This window comes from Equus przewalskii, chromosome 7 (genome assembly GCF_037783145.1).
Source record: "Equus przewalskii isolate Varuska chromosome 7, EquPr2, whole genome shotgun sequence".
NCBI classification, from domain to species: Eukaryota; Metazoa; Chordata; class Mammalia; order Perissodactyla; family Equidae; genus Equus; species Equus przewalskii.
Window position 1 is genome coordinate 87,103,212 of NC_091837.1, and position 17,477 is coordinate 87,120,688.

At 39.9% G+C, this 17,477-nt stretch overlaps 1 protein-coding gene across 6 annotated transcripts in view; it reads right to left on the reverse strand.

The window, feature by feature from the left end:
- CD226 (CD226 molecule) overlaps positions 1-17,477 on the reverse strand; it is an 87,588-nt gene that overhangs the window by 51,877 nt on the left and 18,234 nt on the right. For 3 of the 6 annotated variants that reach the window (XM_070627865.1, XM_008508156.2, XM_008508157.2), the window contains exons 2-3: positions 13,807-13,878; positions 13,167-13,505 (exon numbers count right to left, since the gene is read on the reverse strand). In XM_070627865.1, coding sequence (XP_070483966.1) covers positions 13,167-13,505; positions 13,807-13,852 — 385 coding nt within the window. In that variant the 5' untranslated portion in view covers positions 13,853-13,878. Of the gene's footprint in view, positions 1-13,166; positions 13,506-13,806; positions 13,879-17,477 lie in introns of those variants that run through there. The other 3 variants (XM_070627864.1, XM_070627863.1, XM_070627866.1) reach the window with 2 other exon arrangements.

Consider the following 17,477-nt stretch of genomic DNA (forward strand, 5'->3'; position numbering starts at 1 on the left):
TATACATTATCTCCTCAATTCTCAACTCGGCCCATAAGGTACACCTTATTATTCCCATTCTATAGATGACTAAGCTGAAACTCAAAAAAAATGAAGGGACTTTCCAAATGTCACAGGACTAGTTAGAAGAAGAGCAGATTCCAGAACTCAAAATTCTCTGTCAACAAATCCATCTTTGTTCTTGCTGTCATGAAGCCAAAAAGCAAAGTAATAGATAGCAGGAATTTCTCTAAATAGAAAATTGTTAACAGCGAACCCTCCAATGAATTAATCCCGTAACTAAACTCACCATGAAAAAATAATAATAAATAAATAAACTCACCATTATATATATATAATTTTTAACGGTGGTAAAATATATGTAACATAAAGTTTACTGTCGTAACCATTTTTAAGTGTACAGTTCAATAGTGTTAAGTACGCTCACATCGTAGTGCAGACAATCTCCAAAACTCTTTTCATCTTGCAAAACTGAAACTCTACACTCATCAAACAACTCCCCATTCCCCCGACCCCCAGCCCCTGACAACCACCTTTCTACTTTCTGTTTCTATGAATTTGACTACTCTAGGGACCTCATATAAGAGGAAGCATGCAGTATTTGTCCTTTCATGACTGGCTTATTTCACTTAGGATAATGCTCTTCAAGGTTCATCTCTGTTGTACCATGTGCAAAAATTTCCTTCCTTTTTTAAGCTGAATAATGTTCCACCGTGTGTATATACCACATTTTGTTTATCCATTCATCCCTTGATGGAGATCCAGCTTGCTTCCACATTTTGGCTATTGTGAATAACGCTTCTATGAACATAGGTGTACTAAACTCTCTTAATACATTCAGAAATAATGTGCTAAGAGATATCCACAGCAAAACCTTGCAAAAGACTCTAAGCTGTTCTGGGGTGAAATAACACACTAATGGGATGAGTTACCAAAGTATCTCAGTAAGATATGAAATATGCAGAAAAGTAGTAGGTTCATTTCAATAAATGCCTGATGGAAAGAATATATTTAGGGAAAAACATCTCCTCTAATTTTTTAGAATAAAGCTAAGTATAAATAATTAAGCTATTTAAGGAAATAAATCTATACCAAAAAATACTTCAAACTATGTTTTACATACAATGTGCTATAAACCACTGTTACCACCCAGGAAAGTACTTCACACTTCCCGAGAGGTACTCATAAGAGGACGTTCTGTTCCACTTAATTGTGTTTGGAATAACACCTTCCTATGTACTGATTAGGGGTTAATGCTGATGATTTCCTATGGAAGCAACATTCCCCTCCCTTCACCTCCATCCCTTTGCTGTTTTATTGAGCCAAGTCTCCTCAGTGCAAAACACTGTGCCCAACACTGTCGGGATCATGGAGAGCAGAAAGAGATATAGCCTGCCCTCAAATGAAGGATCTGGGGGGTGGGAGAGGGGCCAGTGAAGAAACTGGCATGATAACCACTAGGTGGAATACAAGAAAGATGACATAACTTCAACTAAAACGGAGTCACAAACAATATCTGGAGGAGTGGAGAAAGAGAAATTGTTTCCCATTCTAGGAATGAGGCAATGTTTCTTCAGATGTCCCTTGAAGGATGAATAGTATATAGAGTGAAAGAGTGTTTAAGGGGAAGAAAAGGCACAAGGAAAGACACCAAATTCATGAATACAGAGGATGCTTGGGGAATTAAAACAACTCGGTCTGGCTGAAAGAAGGATGCATAAAGGGATGAGCTTGGCATGTACACCAGGATCAAACCTCAGGACTCCAGTAGCACTTTTGAGGATTGAGGATTAATTGAGTCGATGAGGATGGTAAAGTCAAATTCCCAGAGGGTCCAGGAAGATAATAGAAATTACTGAAGCCAGAAGGTATAACAATAGGAAATAGTGGAGATTGTGGAGAACACAAGATTGTATTATTCATAAAAAGGCAGCTGCTACTCCACCTAGAAAATGCTGTCAAGCAAAAAATTCAGGTCAATATTAATGTTGTCAATCCAGATGTTTATGAGTATCTCCAATTTTCTGAGAATGTGCTGGTCAAATGGAATGGGTCTTAGGGGCTACTAGTTTGCAAACTCTGGTATAGACAGTGAGGCATCTCTGAGTCTAATAACATCACTTTCATCTTGATTTCTTCATGCGCACTTAATCTGGTTTCATGAAGTCACTCTTGTGTGCTAAGTTCTTTTTCTTCCTATGCTTTCCATACTTTGTCCTTCACTTTCTGTTATGATTTTTGTAAACTCCATATTAATAATACTGTCTACTTCATAGAGGTATGGTGAGGATTATGAAACAATCCATATAAAGCCTTTAGAACTCTGCCCAGAGCTGCCAGAGAAGAAACATTCAATAACCGAAAGCCGTTAATGTAAAAGCTCATGAGCCAAAGCTCTCTGCACACTTGTGCACACCCATGACCTCACCACGTTTACCTCTCTGACCCAGTTTCTCTCTTGGGCTCTGACTCAAAAATCCTCCTGCCTACTAGAGAGCTTCACTTGCGTGTCTAGAACTAAACCACTCAGCCCTATTCCAGACCTTCTTCTCACCTCCTGCTCCCCAGTTCAGTAAATGACAGCACCATCTGCCCAGGATTCCAAGAGGAAACCTGGTGCCATTCTTGAATCCTCCTTCTATTTCACACCCAACTTCCAAAATATAATGAAATCCTATCATTTCCCAACTTTCCTGCTCTCTAGTCTATTGTCTGAGCTCACTCTCAGAAACTTGGAGGCTGAGCAGACTGCACGCCTTACCTGGAGGAAATCAAGAATGGAGGAGGTTGGGCAGCCCGTATCTGCACTGAGAGCACAGACAACTGGAAACGTAGTCCTCCCAGGTCTAGAGGAGAGTCCAAAACCTGGGCATCAGATATTGTACTTTTGGGAAGATGATGGGCTATGTCACTCAGATCACACTTTCAGGTAAAAGCATCTGGATGATAAGTAAACTTTTTCAAAACCTTAGAATAGCAGACAGTGGTGACACAAGGATGTAACTCGAGGGAACGCTAGCTCCCACCCCTGTCCTACTGCAAAGAAAACGCAACCGACATGAGAAAGTGGACTTGCTATGAAAACGCAATTCCAAGTCGAGTGTTCTGACCTTCCCCCAGCCCCTTCGAAGCAAAAATCTGGAGCTCCTGCTGATAGCACATCAAATTTCTTCATCTCCACTATCTACCCCTCCAAATTCACCACCTGGCACCGCCACCCACTTAAACTAATTTATACTCCTGTTTTACAAAGCACCCTGCAGTTCCCAAGCACACCAGCCTCACTTTGCCTTGAGCCAGTAGCATGAGTTCCCTCTAGCAGGAAAGCCATCCTGAGAAGAGCACGACTATCCTTCAATCCAGGAAGTTTCTAATCTTCCGCCATGAGTGAACTTAAGCCTCTTTTGCTCTCTGAGGCTTCCTGAATGACCCCTTCTCCCCTCCCAATAACCACTTTTCCAACACACACACATACTGCCAGCAGCACCATCCTATCCCCACTACCACCTGTCCTACACCCTACCTACATTATGGTAGGCATCAAATGGCATTATAAAGGAGCCTTGAGCTTGAGATCAGAGACTGTACCCCCAACCTCACACAGCCCCCAGGCACAGAGCAGACATTCAATCAAAATTTATTGAATGAAAGAGGGAAGGGGGAACTTGAGGATGGTCAAGCTTTATTTGTCTCTAATTTCAAAAGGAAAACTTGTGAGACTTCGTGAAGATTGCATTGGTCAGTCGTACACTGGAGGCAGTGCCCCTGCTTCATTTCATGACTGCAGGCCTCCTTTCTCCTGCCTGTTTTCTAGTCTCCCATCTTTCTGTTTTCCTGCCTCTAGATCATTCCACATGCAGTTGCTAGAGTAATGGCTCTAAGTAATGGCTGCAGTCATGACCAATCTGTGACTGCCACTATTTGGAAACTTTACTGATGTGATGTCCAAAATCTAGACCCTCCACCTCCTGACCATCCCCTAAGCCTCTGACCAAAGGTATTTTTTGTATGTCCCAAATGCAAAGAGCATTTGCTTTATATGTTATGTTTTTTGTGCCGTCTGCCTTCTGGAATCATACCCAGATTTCCAGCCTGGTGCAGACAACTTCTGTGGTTCCCCCGAACAGAAGGAATCTCTGTCACTTCTCAACACCCCCCTAAATTGTTCTATGCTACTTAGCAAGCTCCACCCTGCATTACGGTTACTTGGTCCACATGTTTACATAATGTATAGTCTATGCTTCCCCTGTTAGATTATAAACTTCTCGAAAACAAAGACCTTCTTACTCATTTCTTCTTATAGCAAACAGTAAGTCTCTATTCAATGGATTTAGAAAGAGTTTACACATTTTCTTTAAATTACTCTTATCAACATTCATCCAATAAGGCAGATTTTAATACCTCAAAGCATCATTTGAGCAACAAGATTTAATAATTTGCCCTTTGGTTCAATTCTACTATTTTCACAGAAAACATAATAGACCATGTCAAAAATAAAAATTCAAACACTGTGTCAACTCAAAGAAACACAATGCCAGTAATTGGAAACGTTTCCATCTTATTAAATGCTCATTCTTTTAGGAACTATTTCTAGGATTTAAGAAAAATAGAAGAAGTAACAAGCCATATGTTAAATAAATGTTCTTCATATTTACTCATTTATTTAAATGAATAACTATCTTTCTTAGAAGATAATAAAGACATACTTAGAGAAATACAGTGTCATAAGCTAATGTGACAGACAAAACAATCTCATTTGAGAACATATATTAACATTACCAAGTCTGTCTCAGAGACAACACAGTCATGTGTCACTTAATGACAGGGACACGTTCTGAGAAATGCACTTAGATGATTTCATCGTTGTGCAAACATCATAGAGTGTACTTACACAATCCTAGATGGTATAGCATACTACACACCTAGGCTGTATGGCACTAATCTGATGGGACCACCATCCTGTATGTGGTCCATCCTTGACCGAAACATGGTTATATGGTACATGACTATAATTGAATTCTCTGGTTGTTTCTCAGATGAAAAATGGTATACTTCCAATTATAGCAACTAGTTTGTAAAGAGAAATAAATGTACTCTATCCGTTAGTGGAATGAATTAGGTGGATAACCTAAAATTTTCTGAAGTCTGGGGTTCTTTATATGTCAAGAAGGAAACTGTCCTCTACACACAGAATACACACATACCCCTTCACTAAACTATTCTGGAAATGTCAACGTTGGTAGCATATAGAATTTCACCTAGCCTGCGAAGAAATGGAACAAGCATGTTCTTAAGAGCTGGTCTGCTGAAATGAGGATGTTAAGTTTCCTAAGTATTCTGCTAGGTAAATGGTGCGCTTACTTAAATGCTCACAGAATTCGTGCCCAGACTTCATTCTTATTGGCCAATCATCCCCCTACTAACATCAGCAGGTAGGAGGCATGTAGCTATTCACAGTGCTATTATATGTGAGTATCACGTATCGTATCTCTGTCCTTAGAAAGCTTTTTATATCGATCTTCTACGGAACGTGGACCTTTCTCTCAGGGCAGATTATGAAGAAGACTGTTAAAAAAAGGAAGTTGGTTAAATAGCTGAAGTAAGGGAAAACTTTCTCACATTGAGATTTATTGGATTGTGAATAATCTCTAACAGGAAGTGCCAGAAGCCCCATCAGCTGAGTTATTTAATTAAAACTATTGTGGAGTAAGTAGTAGAGATGTTGCCTGGGGGAATAATTTCCCATTGATCCCTGAAGGATTAACTTGATAGTCTTAAAATTCTTAACAGTTTCAAAATTTCAAATGTCTTCGGAAATTTTCTCAGAGGAAAGGAAAAGCCATCTTGCTTGCAACCTCAGCTCCCTGTAAAGCTAAACAAAAACGAAAACCAGCAAGAAAAGCTGAGTCTAGAAACGAAGCCTTTTTTATAAAGTGGGACAGGACAGCGGTAACTGGAAGGGAAAGCAGACGGAGGAGCCCCAAGACTCTGGTCAGCTGAGAACTTTATTTTTTCCTTCTTTCCTTGGTTACTTATCTTCCTTTTTGTTTGTTTTTAAACATCCAAAATCCAGCCTTTTTATCTTAAAAAAGCAGAATTACAATTTGACTGTCATCTGTCACCGGCCCGTTCCCATAAGGTCTCTTTAAGATCACTGACACCTACTCACTAATCCTACAGAGAAGTTTCCGAGGGAAAGTGCTGGAGAACAATGCTTGACGTCTGCAGCTCTCGACCTTTGATGAGAGGAATTTTAAAAAAGAATACAGAAGCCAAGATGGCCCAGAGGAGAAGTCTCAACATGTGTGGGCTGAGCATGTTCCAGTTATTCGGATGGTTTTTACTCACACATGAAGCCACAATCCCCACCCTACATTGGCACCCACACACCCCCGGCACCCACTCTGAAGAGGAAACGTGTTCTAGATACTGTGGTTGGCAGCCACTTGAAGCACTGGGGAAAGAGCAGTTGTGGTCAAGAGTGCTAGAAGAAGTGTGAGTTGGCTTGAACACTGAAAGTTCAAGGAAGACCCAAGAACTGCACAGTCTCCAGCTCCACTAAGAAAATCTTCAAGAGCCACAGGGAAAACTTTCTTCTCAAGCTTCCACTGTAACTCATTCTCCAACAATTCAGTCAAATATCCTCCTACCCTAAGGTCGTCTTGGGGAAAAAAAAATCTACTGAAGGAAGGGTAGGGTTTATGTAAGTAAACAAAACAGTTGCAAGCAAAGATCACACTCAATTTCATCCTCTGCTGGGGAGTGCCTGAGTGCATTTTTGAACAAGTCTAAAGTGAAAGTTGTCTTCTGGATATGGCTACAACTGATAAGTGTGAAAGATTGGGTGGCCTCACAGGCATCTAGGCAGCTAGAGTAACGGAAGAGAGGTCTGTACATGGAGATGGACAAACAGAAGACATGACTCTCATGAAACCCAAACACACTCTTGAGTTTGGACGTTAAAATTTATCAGCCATTCAATTATTGAATTTAGTTAGGTATATAAATCCAGTATTGTCTTGTTTTAGAGGGGTTTTTTAATTTCTGTCTTTTAACTGTTGATTACAGAGCTTGACCCCAAAGCCTGAGAGCAGAATCTCAGGATGATATGTGTTCTTGAGCATGCTCCTTCCAAGCTTAGCAAATGGAAAGCAATTCAATGAAAACAATGTTGGCCTGGTTCTGGTGACCCTTCCACTCTCAGATTCCCATTCATCTCACCCTTGAGCAGGGCAGTGACCATAACCGTAGTTTCCATGAGTCTTGAAACACTCTTTACCCTCTGCCTTCTCTACATACTATTTTATTTCATCAAGGAATGAGATTTTTAAGCCTTTAAAATGCTTCTATTTCATCAGTTGACTATTTCTTATTGGTGCTATTCAATACCTGTTCTCTTTCTTAAATGAAAAACTGCTGAAATGTAACATTTTACAGAACTCTTTTTCATTCGCATATATGTGTGGTATGTGGGTGTGTGTGTGTGTGTGTACACATACACGCAGATATCTAGATGGGAAAACTATTGTGACTTATTTCTGAGCTTGTAAGAATTGACCTTAAGAGAGAGTTTATGGCTTAATTCTTTAAATAAATGTAAATTTGAAACTTTTTTTTCTTATTTCTCCACCCCACTTAAAAAAAATACTTCAGAGAGATAGAGATACCAATGATGGGCAGAGCTAAAAGAATCCACCTAGGACAAAACATGCTGGCGTGTATTGGTGACCTTGTGACAGGAAGGGAAGCAAGACTGTTCTCCCGTGGACTTCTTAACGCTGTTTGGAATCTCCTTTGACAGGTAAAAAAGCCTTTTAGGCCAAGTCGTCCCCTCCACCACTTGGCCCCTGTCAGTAATACATAAGGCAGTGTCATTTTCATATGTTTTCTTCCTTCCTTCTGAATTTGGGATAGACAAAACAAAAGCTGACGTGAAAGTGCGCAAATATCTTCAGATAGACTGCAAAATATAATTGCATAAAACGTCTGGATTCCTATGCCTTTTGAAGCATTAAGTTCAACATGTTGAAGTAAACCAAGCCATGAATTATAAACCAGAAAAAAACACATTAGTTGTTGACCAATCCTACCTGTCAGTTAATTTGAGAGATTTTGTTGTTGTTAGAGTCCTTTTTTAAAAATGAAAATTATCTTGCAAAGTAGGTTAAACCAGAGCCAAAGCTATCTAGTTTCTAGATAATTTTGTGTGTGTGCGTGTGAGGAAGATTGGCCCTGAGCTAACATCTGTTGCCAGTCATCCTCTTTTTGCTTGAGGAAGACTGTCACTGAGCTAACATCTGTGCCGTTCTTCCTCTATTTTTATGTGGGATGTCACCACAATGTGGCTTGACGAGCGGTAGTAGGTCTGCACCCGGAATCCGGACCTGCAGACCCTGGGCCGCCAGGCAGAAGCAGAGTGTGTGAACCCAATCACCATGCCAGTTGGCTGGCCCCTATTTTCTAGATACTTTTTAAAGTAATTCTCCTGAAATGCTGCTCCACCCATCTCTGTGTCCAAGTATTCTGACGTACCTCCTTGAAGGTTAATTGCAAATTTCACTTTTTCAGGGACTCTATCCTGAATTTCCTGGTTTAAAAGTAAATTCTATCCTGTGAACTACAATATGACTTACTCTTTGCTTTAAATTATGATTTGCAATATACAACTTTTATCTCCCTTAATACCCTGCATACTGTTTAGAGCTAAGACTCAGGTCTTTCCATCTTTCGAACCACAAACATTATCTTCAATATAATGGGTTCTCCATAAAGACTTGATGACTGAATTAATGGAGAAGTGCATTCAGCTCCCACAAGTCAGCACACCCATTTACACAAGCCAGATCTGTTAAGACATTTTGATACAAGTGGGAAATAAAACACCTGTATAAGAAAAACACCATGACTGAGAACTTTGAAGACCTTTGTGTCCCTTCCTGATTCTATCCCCTTCCTGCCAGTGCTTTGGAGCATTGCTGTTTTACCACACATATTTGTATCTATAAATAACATATTGTTTAGTTTTGCATGTTTCTAAACTTTAAAGGAAAGGAATCATACCTGCTGTACTTTTCTATAACTTGCTTTTTTCTTTCAACGTGTTGCTCCTGAGGTTCATTGCTGTTGGTGAGCGAGTAGTGAAAAATCGTTCATTTTTAGCCATGCAAAGTATCCTATTCTAGGAATAGACTCCAATGTGTTGTCCATTCTGTTGTTGAGGGGTATTTGGGTTGTTATCAATTTTTTGCTACTACAATCACTCCTGCTATAAACATTCTCAGGCATGTCTCCTACATGTGGGCACTCACTGGAATATCTAACAGAGTGGAATTATTGGATTACAGGATATGGGGTTCTTTATCCTGCTAACACCATATCATTTTCCAAATAGATGTGATGGTTAATTTTATTTGTTAATTTGGAGGATGTTTTTAGATGAGATTAACATTTAAATGAGTGAATTTTGAGTAAGCAGGTGGCCCTCCACAATGTGAGTAGGCCTCACCCAATCAGGTGAAGGTCTGAACAGAACAAAAAGACTGGCGTCCCTAGACAAGAGGGAATTCTAAAGCAGACTGCTTTCTGACTTCGTCTGCACTACCTGGGTCTCCAGTCGGCTGGTCCACACTGCAGATTTGGACTTGTCAGTCTCCACAATCTCATGAGCCAATACCTTATAATAAATCTCCTTCTACAGACATAAGCATCCTATTGGCTCTGTTTCTCTGGAGAACCTTGAATATTACCGACACTGATAGTACCATAGATACACCAGTTTACACTCTTACCAGCAGTGGATAAGTGTTCCAATCCATAAAATGGTATTTGTTCACTCTGCCCTTAAGCTCTTCCCCTTCTATAGACTGCAAATTGTTTAATCTTCTAGGTGGTGAAAAAACTTGGTTTATTTTGTGTCTCCGTCTGAAAAACACTCAGTGACTTCTCGTGGTCTATGTTACAGAGTGAAGTTCAGACTCCATTAAGTGCAGTGAGATCTGGGCCATCCTAAATTTCCAGGCTCTTCTCTGATGTTCTGCTGTCCAAGTGGACCTCAACTTACTTTTTAACATAGAATCTACCATAGAAAACCTTACCTGGGAACCCAAAGCATTACATGTTGAGCCCTTTGCTGGTGTGGGCAGGGAGAGGGTCCCATCCTCACAGTTTCTTCCTCTCAGGCCACCTTTCATGTCAGTGAAGGGCTTCAGCGCCCAAAGTGAGAACCACATCCTGCTGAGGCTCTGTGCTCTAGTCAAACAGGTCCATTCTCTGACCACTGCATGCATTTTAAACTTGCGCTGTGCCTTTCTCCATGCCATCAGTACCCCTTAAGATGCCCTTTTCTCCCTGTTTTCTCTCCTTCCCTCTACCCGGTCTCTCTATCTTAAAAAATTCCTGGGGCTGGCCTGGTGGCACAGCAGTTAAGTTTGCGTGCTCTGCTTTGGCGGCCCGGGTTCACAGGTTTGGATCCCGGGCACAGACCTAGCACCGCTCATCAAGCCATGCTTTGATGGCATCCCACATAAAAAGTAGAGGAAGATGGGCACAGATGTTAGCTCAGGGCCACTCTTCCTAAGCAAAACGAGGAGGAACAGCGGCAGTTGTTAGCTCAGGGCTAATCTTCCTCAAAACAAAACAAAACTCCTTCCAAGTCTTCAAGGTCCAATCTGACCTGACTCCTTGAACCTCCTTGTTCGCTCTGCTGCAGTCAAGCTCCCCTTCATCTCATTTCTGGCACTTCAGGAACATCAACTGGTTTGACCCTGGGGCTGTGACTTGGCAGCTTAGCAACCTTGAGTTAGTTAATGACCCCGCACCTCAGTTTCTTCAGTGTATAATGGAAACCCATTACTTCTCCTGTGGTGTTTCATAAGTATTCAGTGAGATGACATTTGTTTAATTCATTTACAGTAGGCATCCGGGAAAAGTTAGGTAGTGGAGTACTTGGAGTGGGCCACCCATTTCAGGGGACATTTCCATCAATATAACCACATTTGCTTTAACTGACTAGTAAAGCTAGAGACACATGGGTTATGGTAATTCTCTCCACGACCCCACTTCCACCACAACCTCTGCCTGAAAGGGCTGCCTTTGAAATGTCACTTCCCAAACCGCCTCTACATATTTTCGCATGAAGCAGTAAGATAAATGCAGCCATTCTTACCATGAAATCCTCTGAATCAGTTACTAATTAAGAAATGCCTATGTGAAGTTAACACACATTTTGACATAATTTTGCATAAAGAGTACCATTTATCCAGAATAAGATATCCAATATATACATCTTCTATCCTAAACTTTCAGAAGAGATCCAGCTACCTGTTTTCTTTTTTAAAAAATAAAAATGGTATATATTTAAGGTATACAACATGATGATTATATATATTTATGTATATAAATGATTACTATGGTCAAGGTAATTAACATATCTCTTCCTCACACCGTTACCTTTTGTGTGTGTATGTGTGTGTGTGTGTGTGTGTGTGTGTGTGTGTGATGAGAGCAGCTGAAATCTACTCTCTTAGCAAATTTCCAGCATTCAACACAGTATTATTAACTATGGTCTCCATGCTGTACATTAGCTCTCTAGACTGATTCATCCTATATCCATGCAACTTTGTACCTTTGACCAACATCTCCCCTTTTCCCCTCCTGACTGCCCCTGGTAACCAGTGTTCTACCTGTTTTCAACTGGTTGTTCTTTGACAGAAATTGGAATACCTGATCTGGGACTCAAACTGCAAAGGCTTGTCGACCAGGCAGGGAGGAAAGCCCATCTTGTTCTGGCCTTGGTGGCTCAGGTCACGTGTCAAATGGCTCACTCCACTTTAAGATCTTTCCAATTCTCTCCTGCAGTTGCATGGCTAATCAAAAGTGGACTAAAAACGTGTGCACAACATCTAACAGGGGACTGCACACAACAACAAATGAGAACTCGAAAGGCAAAATGAAGTCTTTAGTAAATGAGTGTTTAACTAAAGAGATTTTGCCTATTGGCACTCTGTAAGCCTCACTCATATGCACAAAATTATTCTTGAGCTTAGCTACATCCAAAGAGAAAGGGAAAACTAACACATGGAAATTTTCTTACCTCCTGTCCATTTAATATTCATACATAATGCTGTAAACTGTTTTTTTATAATATGGATCCCTTAAAAAGAAAGCACTATATCAGGTGTCACATAATGTGCTCTACTGGATGCCCATTTGGAATATAATTTGAGAGACACCAGAGAAGAAACACACAGTTCCAAATTATTTCCTTTCCTAGGCTGTTGCTGACATCTGAAAGTTCATCATTGTTAATTTTGTATAAAAAGCATAGGAAATAATAATGATAATAATAATACCTAACATTCTCTGACCACCATGAGCCAAGTTCTTTAAATATATGATCCTAAACCATTCAGCAAAGAGGAAGGTATTATTAGCACAATTTACCATTCAGGAACCTGAGATTCAGAGGGATCGAAGAGCTCACATAGGTTATATAAGAAGTAAAGGCTAGAAAATCTAAGTTTTTCCAACATACAATACCCAACTCATGTGACTCAAAGGACTAGGGCACAAACACCAAACCACAAGCAATTGTAGACACAGCAGAAAATACATCAAGATATCATTCAATTCTTTCGGAAATGACAGTTAGTGATTTCTGAAGGGTTCTCTCCAGTGAAACTTGGGTGAGGCCAAAAATGGAGCCAGAGCTTGAACTCTGCCCAGGATTCACTAATGAATCTAGATTCAGTTTTATAGAAAGGATTCTGAAGATGCAGAAGCTGAAGCTAGCACCGAGTGCCTAGCAAAAGGAAAGGGTACTACATTGCTGGGACAAAGCACAAAGAGGGCGGTCTCTGGTTCCTGAACCCAAATGTTGCCAACATCAGTTTAATCCAGGCTCAAGATTTCACTAAGACAATATAAAACCTGTGCTTTCTCCCACTACATTCAAATGTGGAAGATGCTTCTACTCAGAAATGATAGCACATTAAGAAAAATGAAATTAATTCACAGAATTATTTCCTTGAAACAATAGTATCATAGAATCTAGAAGTGGAATTGGAAAACTCTATAAAAATATTATAAAGCATTTCATAGTTTCTACTTGGGCTTTATATAATCAAATGTCATAGATGGGTAAAAAGATAAATAAAATTTTCACTTACCGGGTGGAACCACCTGTATCACCTTTTCCCAAGGTCCATGTGGGAAAGTATGAAGAAAGCAGGAATAGAAGCCAACATCAGCTTCAGAGGCATTATGAAAGGACAGGGTCATATCATTAGGAGTCACGGTTGAATTTGAAAAGTAAACCCTATCAGCATAAGGCTGTCTTATGATCGCTCCGTAAGTAGGGTTAAAAATTACTAGGGACTCTTTCTCCATTGCATTGACCTTGAACCACTCCATCTGGGTTAAGGTGTCCGTTGAAGGATACACACATTCTAGAGTCATATTCTTGGCAAGTTTAACAGTTGTGTCCCAAAACATCTCTTCACACAGAACTGAAATATACAACATTACATTAATTCAATTAGGCTTGATGGTTGAAACACCAAATAGACATCTTAAGCTTATTCTAAGCTTTCTAAGACCTAGCAAGATAGTAAATTGAGATCACTGTAAAGCCTAATAGTTTCTACCTAAAAAGCTTTCCACTGCTGATAATTGATATTTGTAACTTGTAGTTTTTCTGAACAAGTAAGAAATTATCCAAGTCGACTAAAAAGCATTATAAATTCTGAATACATCACACTGTAAGACCAAAAAAGGAGTAAATTTTTTAAATGAAGACATTATCTTTACCTTTGTATACATGAAGAATAGCCAAGAGGAAAATAAGATAATCCATCTCTGGAAGCCGTTTGGGTAGATGGTCTATAAAAAAGAAAATTTTTATAGTGTTATATAAAGAGGCCCAACACCATGCACTATTTCCTTCCTCTCAGATATTATCAGTTGTGTCTTCTTTGTCTGAAGTATGAACACAGGAAAAAGGTCTTAGCTTCAAAGTTAGGTTTGCTCTCGTACAAGGATGGGCAGAATAGACTTACTTCTCTCCTGGGGAAGTAGCTTATTTTCAAGCTTTCATTTTCTGAAAAGATTCATTCATTGAACAAACGTTTACTGAGCATGTGCTCTGTGCCAAGCTCTGCTCTAAGCAATGAGGATACAACAATAAATTAAAAAAAAAAAAAAATCCTTGCCATCATGGAACTTACTTTCTAGTGGGAAGAGACAGAAACTAAAATAAAGAAGTAAAAAACATAGCCAGTTATAGGTGGTAAGCACACGAGGAAAAACAAAGCAGGGAAGTGGGGCTCAGGAAGGGGCTGGGAGCGTTTCCCTGTACCCCAGAAGGCCCAGGATGTCTTTACTGAGAGGTGAGAGTGGAGCAGAGACTGAAGGGTGAGGGGAGGAGCGTTTGGCTCCTGCGTTTGGAGGCTCCAACAGTGTGGACGCTCCACTGTGCATGGCCTTCCTCTCACCTCTACCCCTTTGCTGACCTCAGGCATTTGCTTTGAGGGTGATGAAGGGACCACTGCAGGCCCTCCAGATACAAAAGCATTGTGGTTCGGCATGTTCAAATCTACCATTACGGTTGATTTTTTTTTTAACTTTTTACTTTGAAATAGTCATAAAGTCACAGGAACTTGCAGAGATAGTACGGAGAAGACCCATATGCCCTTCACTCAATTTCCCCCAATGGTTACATCTTATATGATCATGCTACAATGTCAAAACATGACCAGTCTCTTAGGTTCGTCATTGTTCCCTGCCCTCTCTTGTACAATAACAGTTCAATTTCTTAAGAACTTGTTTAGGAACCTATTACCATGTCAGTATAAAATATCTTATTGTCTCTATAACAAGAGGAATTATGCAAATGCATTTGGCCCCTGATGAGAGGATAAAAATAAAAGATGGATAAAAATTGGGAAAAAGGGGAGCAAGAACCACTAAAGATAATTTTGGCTAAGGCCAACTCTGAACCTCCTATGTAATTCAATCCAAAAGTTTACTAGTATGTGTTCACTGCTCAACAGCAGTATCTAACAGAGGAACTGTTTCAGGAAACATGAAATCAACAATGTAATAATAGTCAGAACAAAATTACAATGTGTACATATAACAATGTTATATGCTATGCTTACATAGCATTCTATTTTACAAAAGCTTTCACAGCTATGAGATTATTTGTGAAATAGTTAGACAAGGTATCTGTTATCTCTGTTTTCTAAGTAATTCAATGAAACAATCTGTTGAAAATTTTACTGAGTTGTGCCAGGTACCCTGCTTAGGCCCTGGAGATGCAAGCATGAGGAAGACATGGTCTCTGCCCTCAAGTCTTGTGTAATGTATTGAGTCCAACAGATTAAAGAAGCAATTTATTATAATGAAATTTGATGATTTCTATACAAGTTATTTGATCAAGTTTTATGACATCCCAGAGAGGGAATAATTCATTCTAATAGATTTGGGAAAGTTTTCCTAGAAAAAATGCACTGGATCTAAGCCTTCCAACCTAAATAACATTTTCCAACTAGAGAAGTGGGAAAGGGAGATAAAGGAGTGACAACCATGGGGCATTTTCAGGAAATGTGTGACTTCAGTCTAGCAGGTGGAGAAGCGACAAAAATGAAATTGGGTCTGGATTGAAAGTGCCTTGCATGACGTGAAAAGGAGTTAAAACTTGTCAGAAGACACGGCATCTTGCTCACATATGTAACTCCAGCACGAAGCACAATTCCTGGACATACGTCTGCGGTAGAAATAAACATAACTCTGAAAAGAACTTTTTAAAAAGTTGTTGTAACTGGAACAATTGAGACAAAAGATGACAGAGATTTGACTGCGTAGATAGATGGTGTGAGATTGTTTGCCCTTGTAGACTTTCTGATATGATTCTAAGGGCAAGTAAAAGCTACTGGAGACTTTTAGGCACCAGAATGACACGATCCAATTTAAATTCTTAGAAAGATAACCGAACATCACACATTTCCCTTTCCTTACTCTTAACAGAAACCTGATTTTGTTTGGGTATCCACTCCTTCTCCTGCTCACAGGGATATTACGACAAATCTAAGCCACTCCGCTAACAACCCTGATTAATGCGGGAGGCTGGAGCGGAGAAGGCAACTGCAGACTGAGTTGTCCCAATCAGAGTACAGGAGATTATTTCCATTCCATGTCAGAAAGACAGGTCTCCCTCCTCTCCCTCTGTCTCTCAATCTCTCTCTTTCTCTCTCTCATATTGGAATCTTATTGTATGTGAACAAGAAAAAATGTTGCCCCAGTTACTAGAGGCAGCCATCTTGAAGAAAATTAGCCTGAGGACAAAGCAGATGGCAGAAAGTGATGGGAATAAACTTGGGTCTCAGATGGCATCACTGAGCTACTAAATCTACCAACACTAGAGTCTGAACAAATTGTGTGAGATTATAAATTTCCATATCTTATAAACCAAAAAACTAATTTCTGTTACCTGCATCCATATATATCTGAACTAATACAATTGTTCTGGCTGCTGCTGAAAACTAGATTGGAGAAAAGCAAAAAAGGATATCAAGCTGTTAGGACATTATTGCCATAATCTGAGCAGGGTAGGCTGGTGGCTTGGACTAGGATGATTCCCATGGAGCTGAAGAGAGATGAACAGACTGCCAGGCCATTATCTATTACCATATAGACATGTAACAATAATAGATTTCCTTGACTCCATGTGTCCCAGTGAGAGTCCAGTTAGGAAAACAGACCCCATACCCAATGGTTCAGTAGAAGATATTTCATAAGAAAAACTACTAGGGGGGTGATGAAAAGCAAAAACAGCCAAACAGGGGTGAGGCAACAACTCAAAGAGGAGCGTAAGGAGGAATCTATTTCTGTCCTTAGGGTTAACAGGCCTAGGGAGAGCCAGGACTGCTCATTATGGAGGCTGCCTGACTGAAGCTGAAACTTGGAGGAAATGAGGCCCTTGTAGACATGTTAGAAAAGGTCAACGAATGGATCTGTCGGGAAAAAAAGCAAGTGACAGGCGAGAAAACATGCTCAGAGAACTTAAATCACTGCTACTTAAGAACATGTATGAAAAACTCACAGCTGATGCCATACTCAATGGTGAAAGCTTTCCCTCTAAGATCAGGAACACAAGGATGCCCGCTTTCACCACCACTATTCATATTGTACTGGAAGTTTTAGTCAGAGCAATTAGATAGGAAAAAGAAAGAAACGGCATCTAAATTGCAAGGGAAAAAGCAATCTACAGGTTCAATGCAATCTTTATCAAAATTTCAATAGCCTTTTTTACAGAAATGGAAAAGCTGATCCTTAAATTTACATAGAACTGCAAAGGGCCTTGAAAAAGAAGAAAAAGTTGGAGGACTAATACTTATCGATTTCAAAATTTAGTACAAAGCTACAGAAATCAAAATAATGTGATACTGGAATAAGGATAGACATAGACCAATGGAACAGAA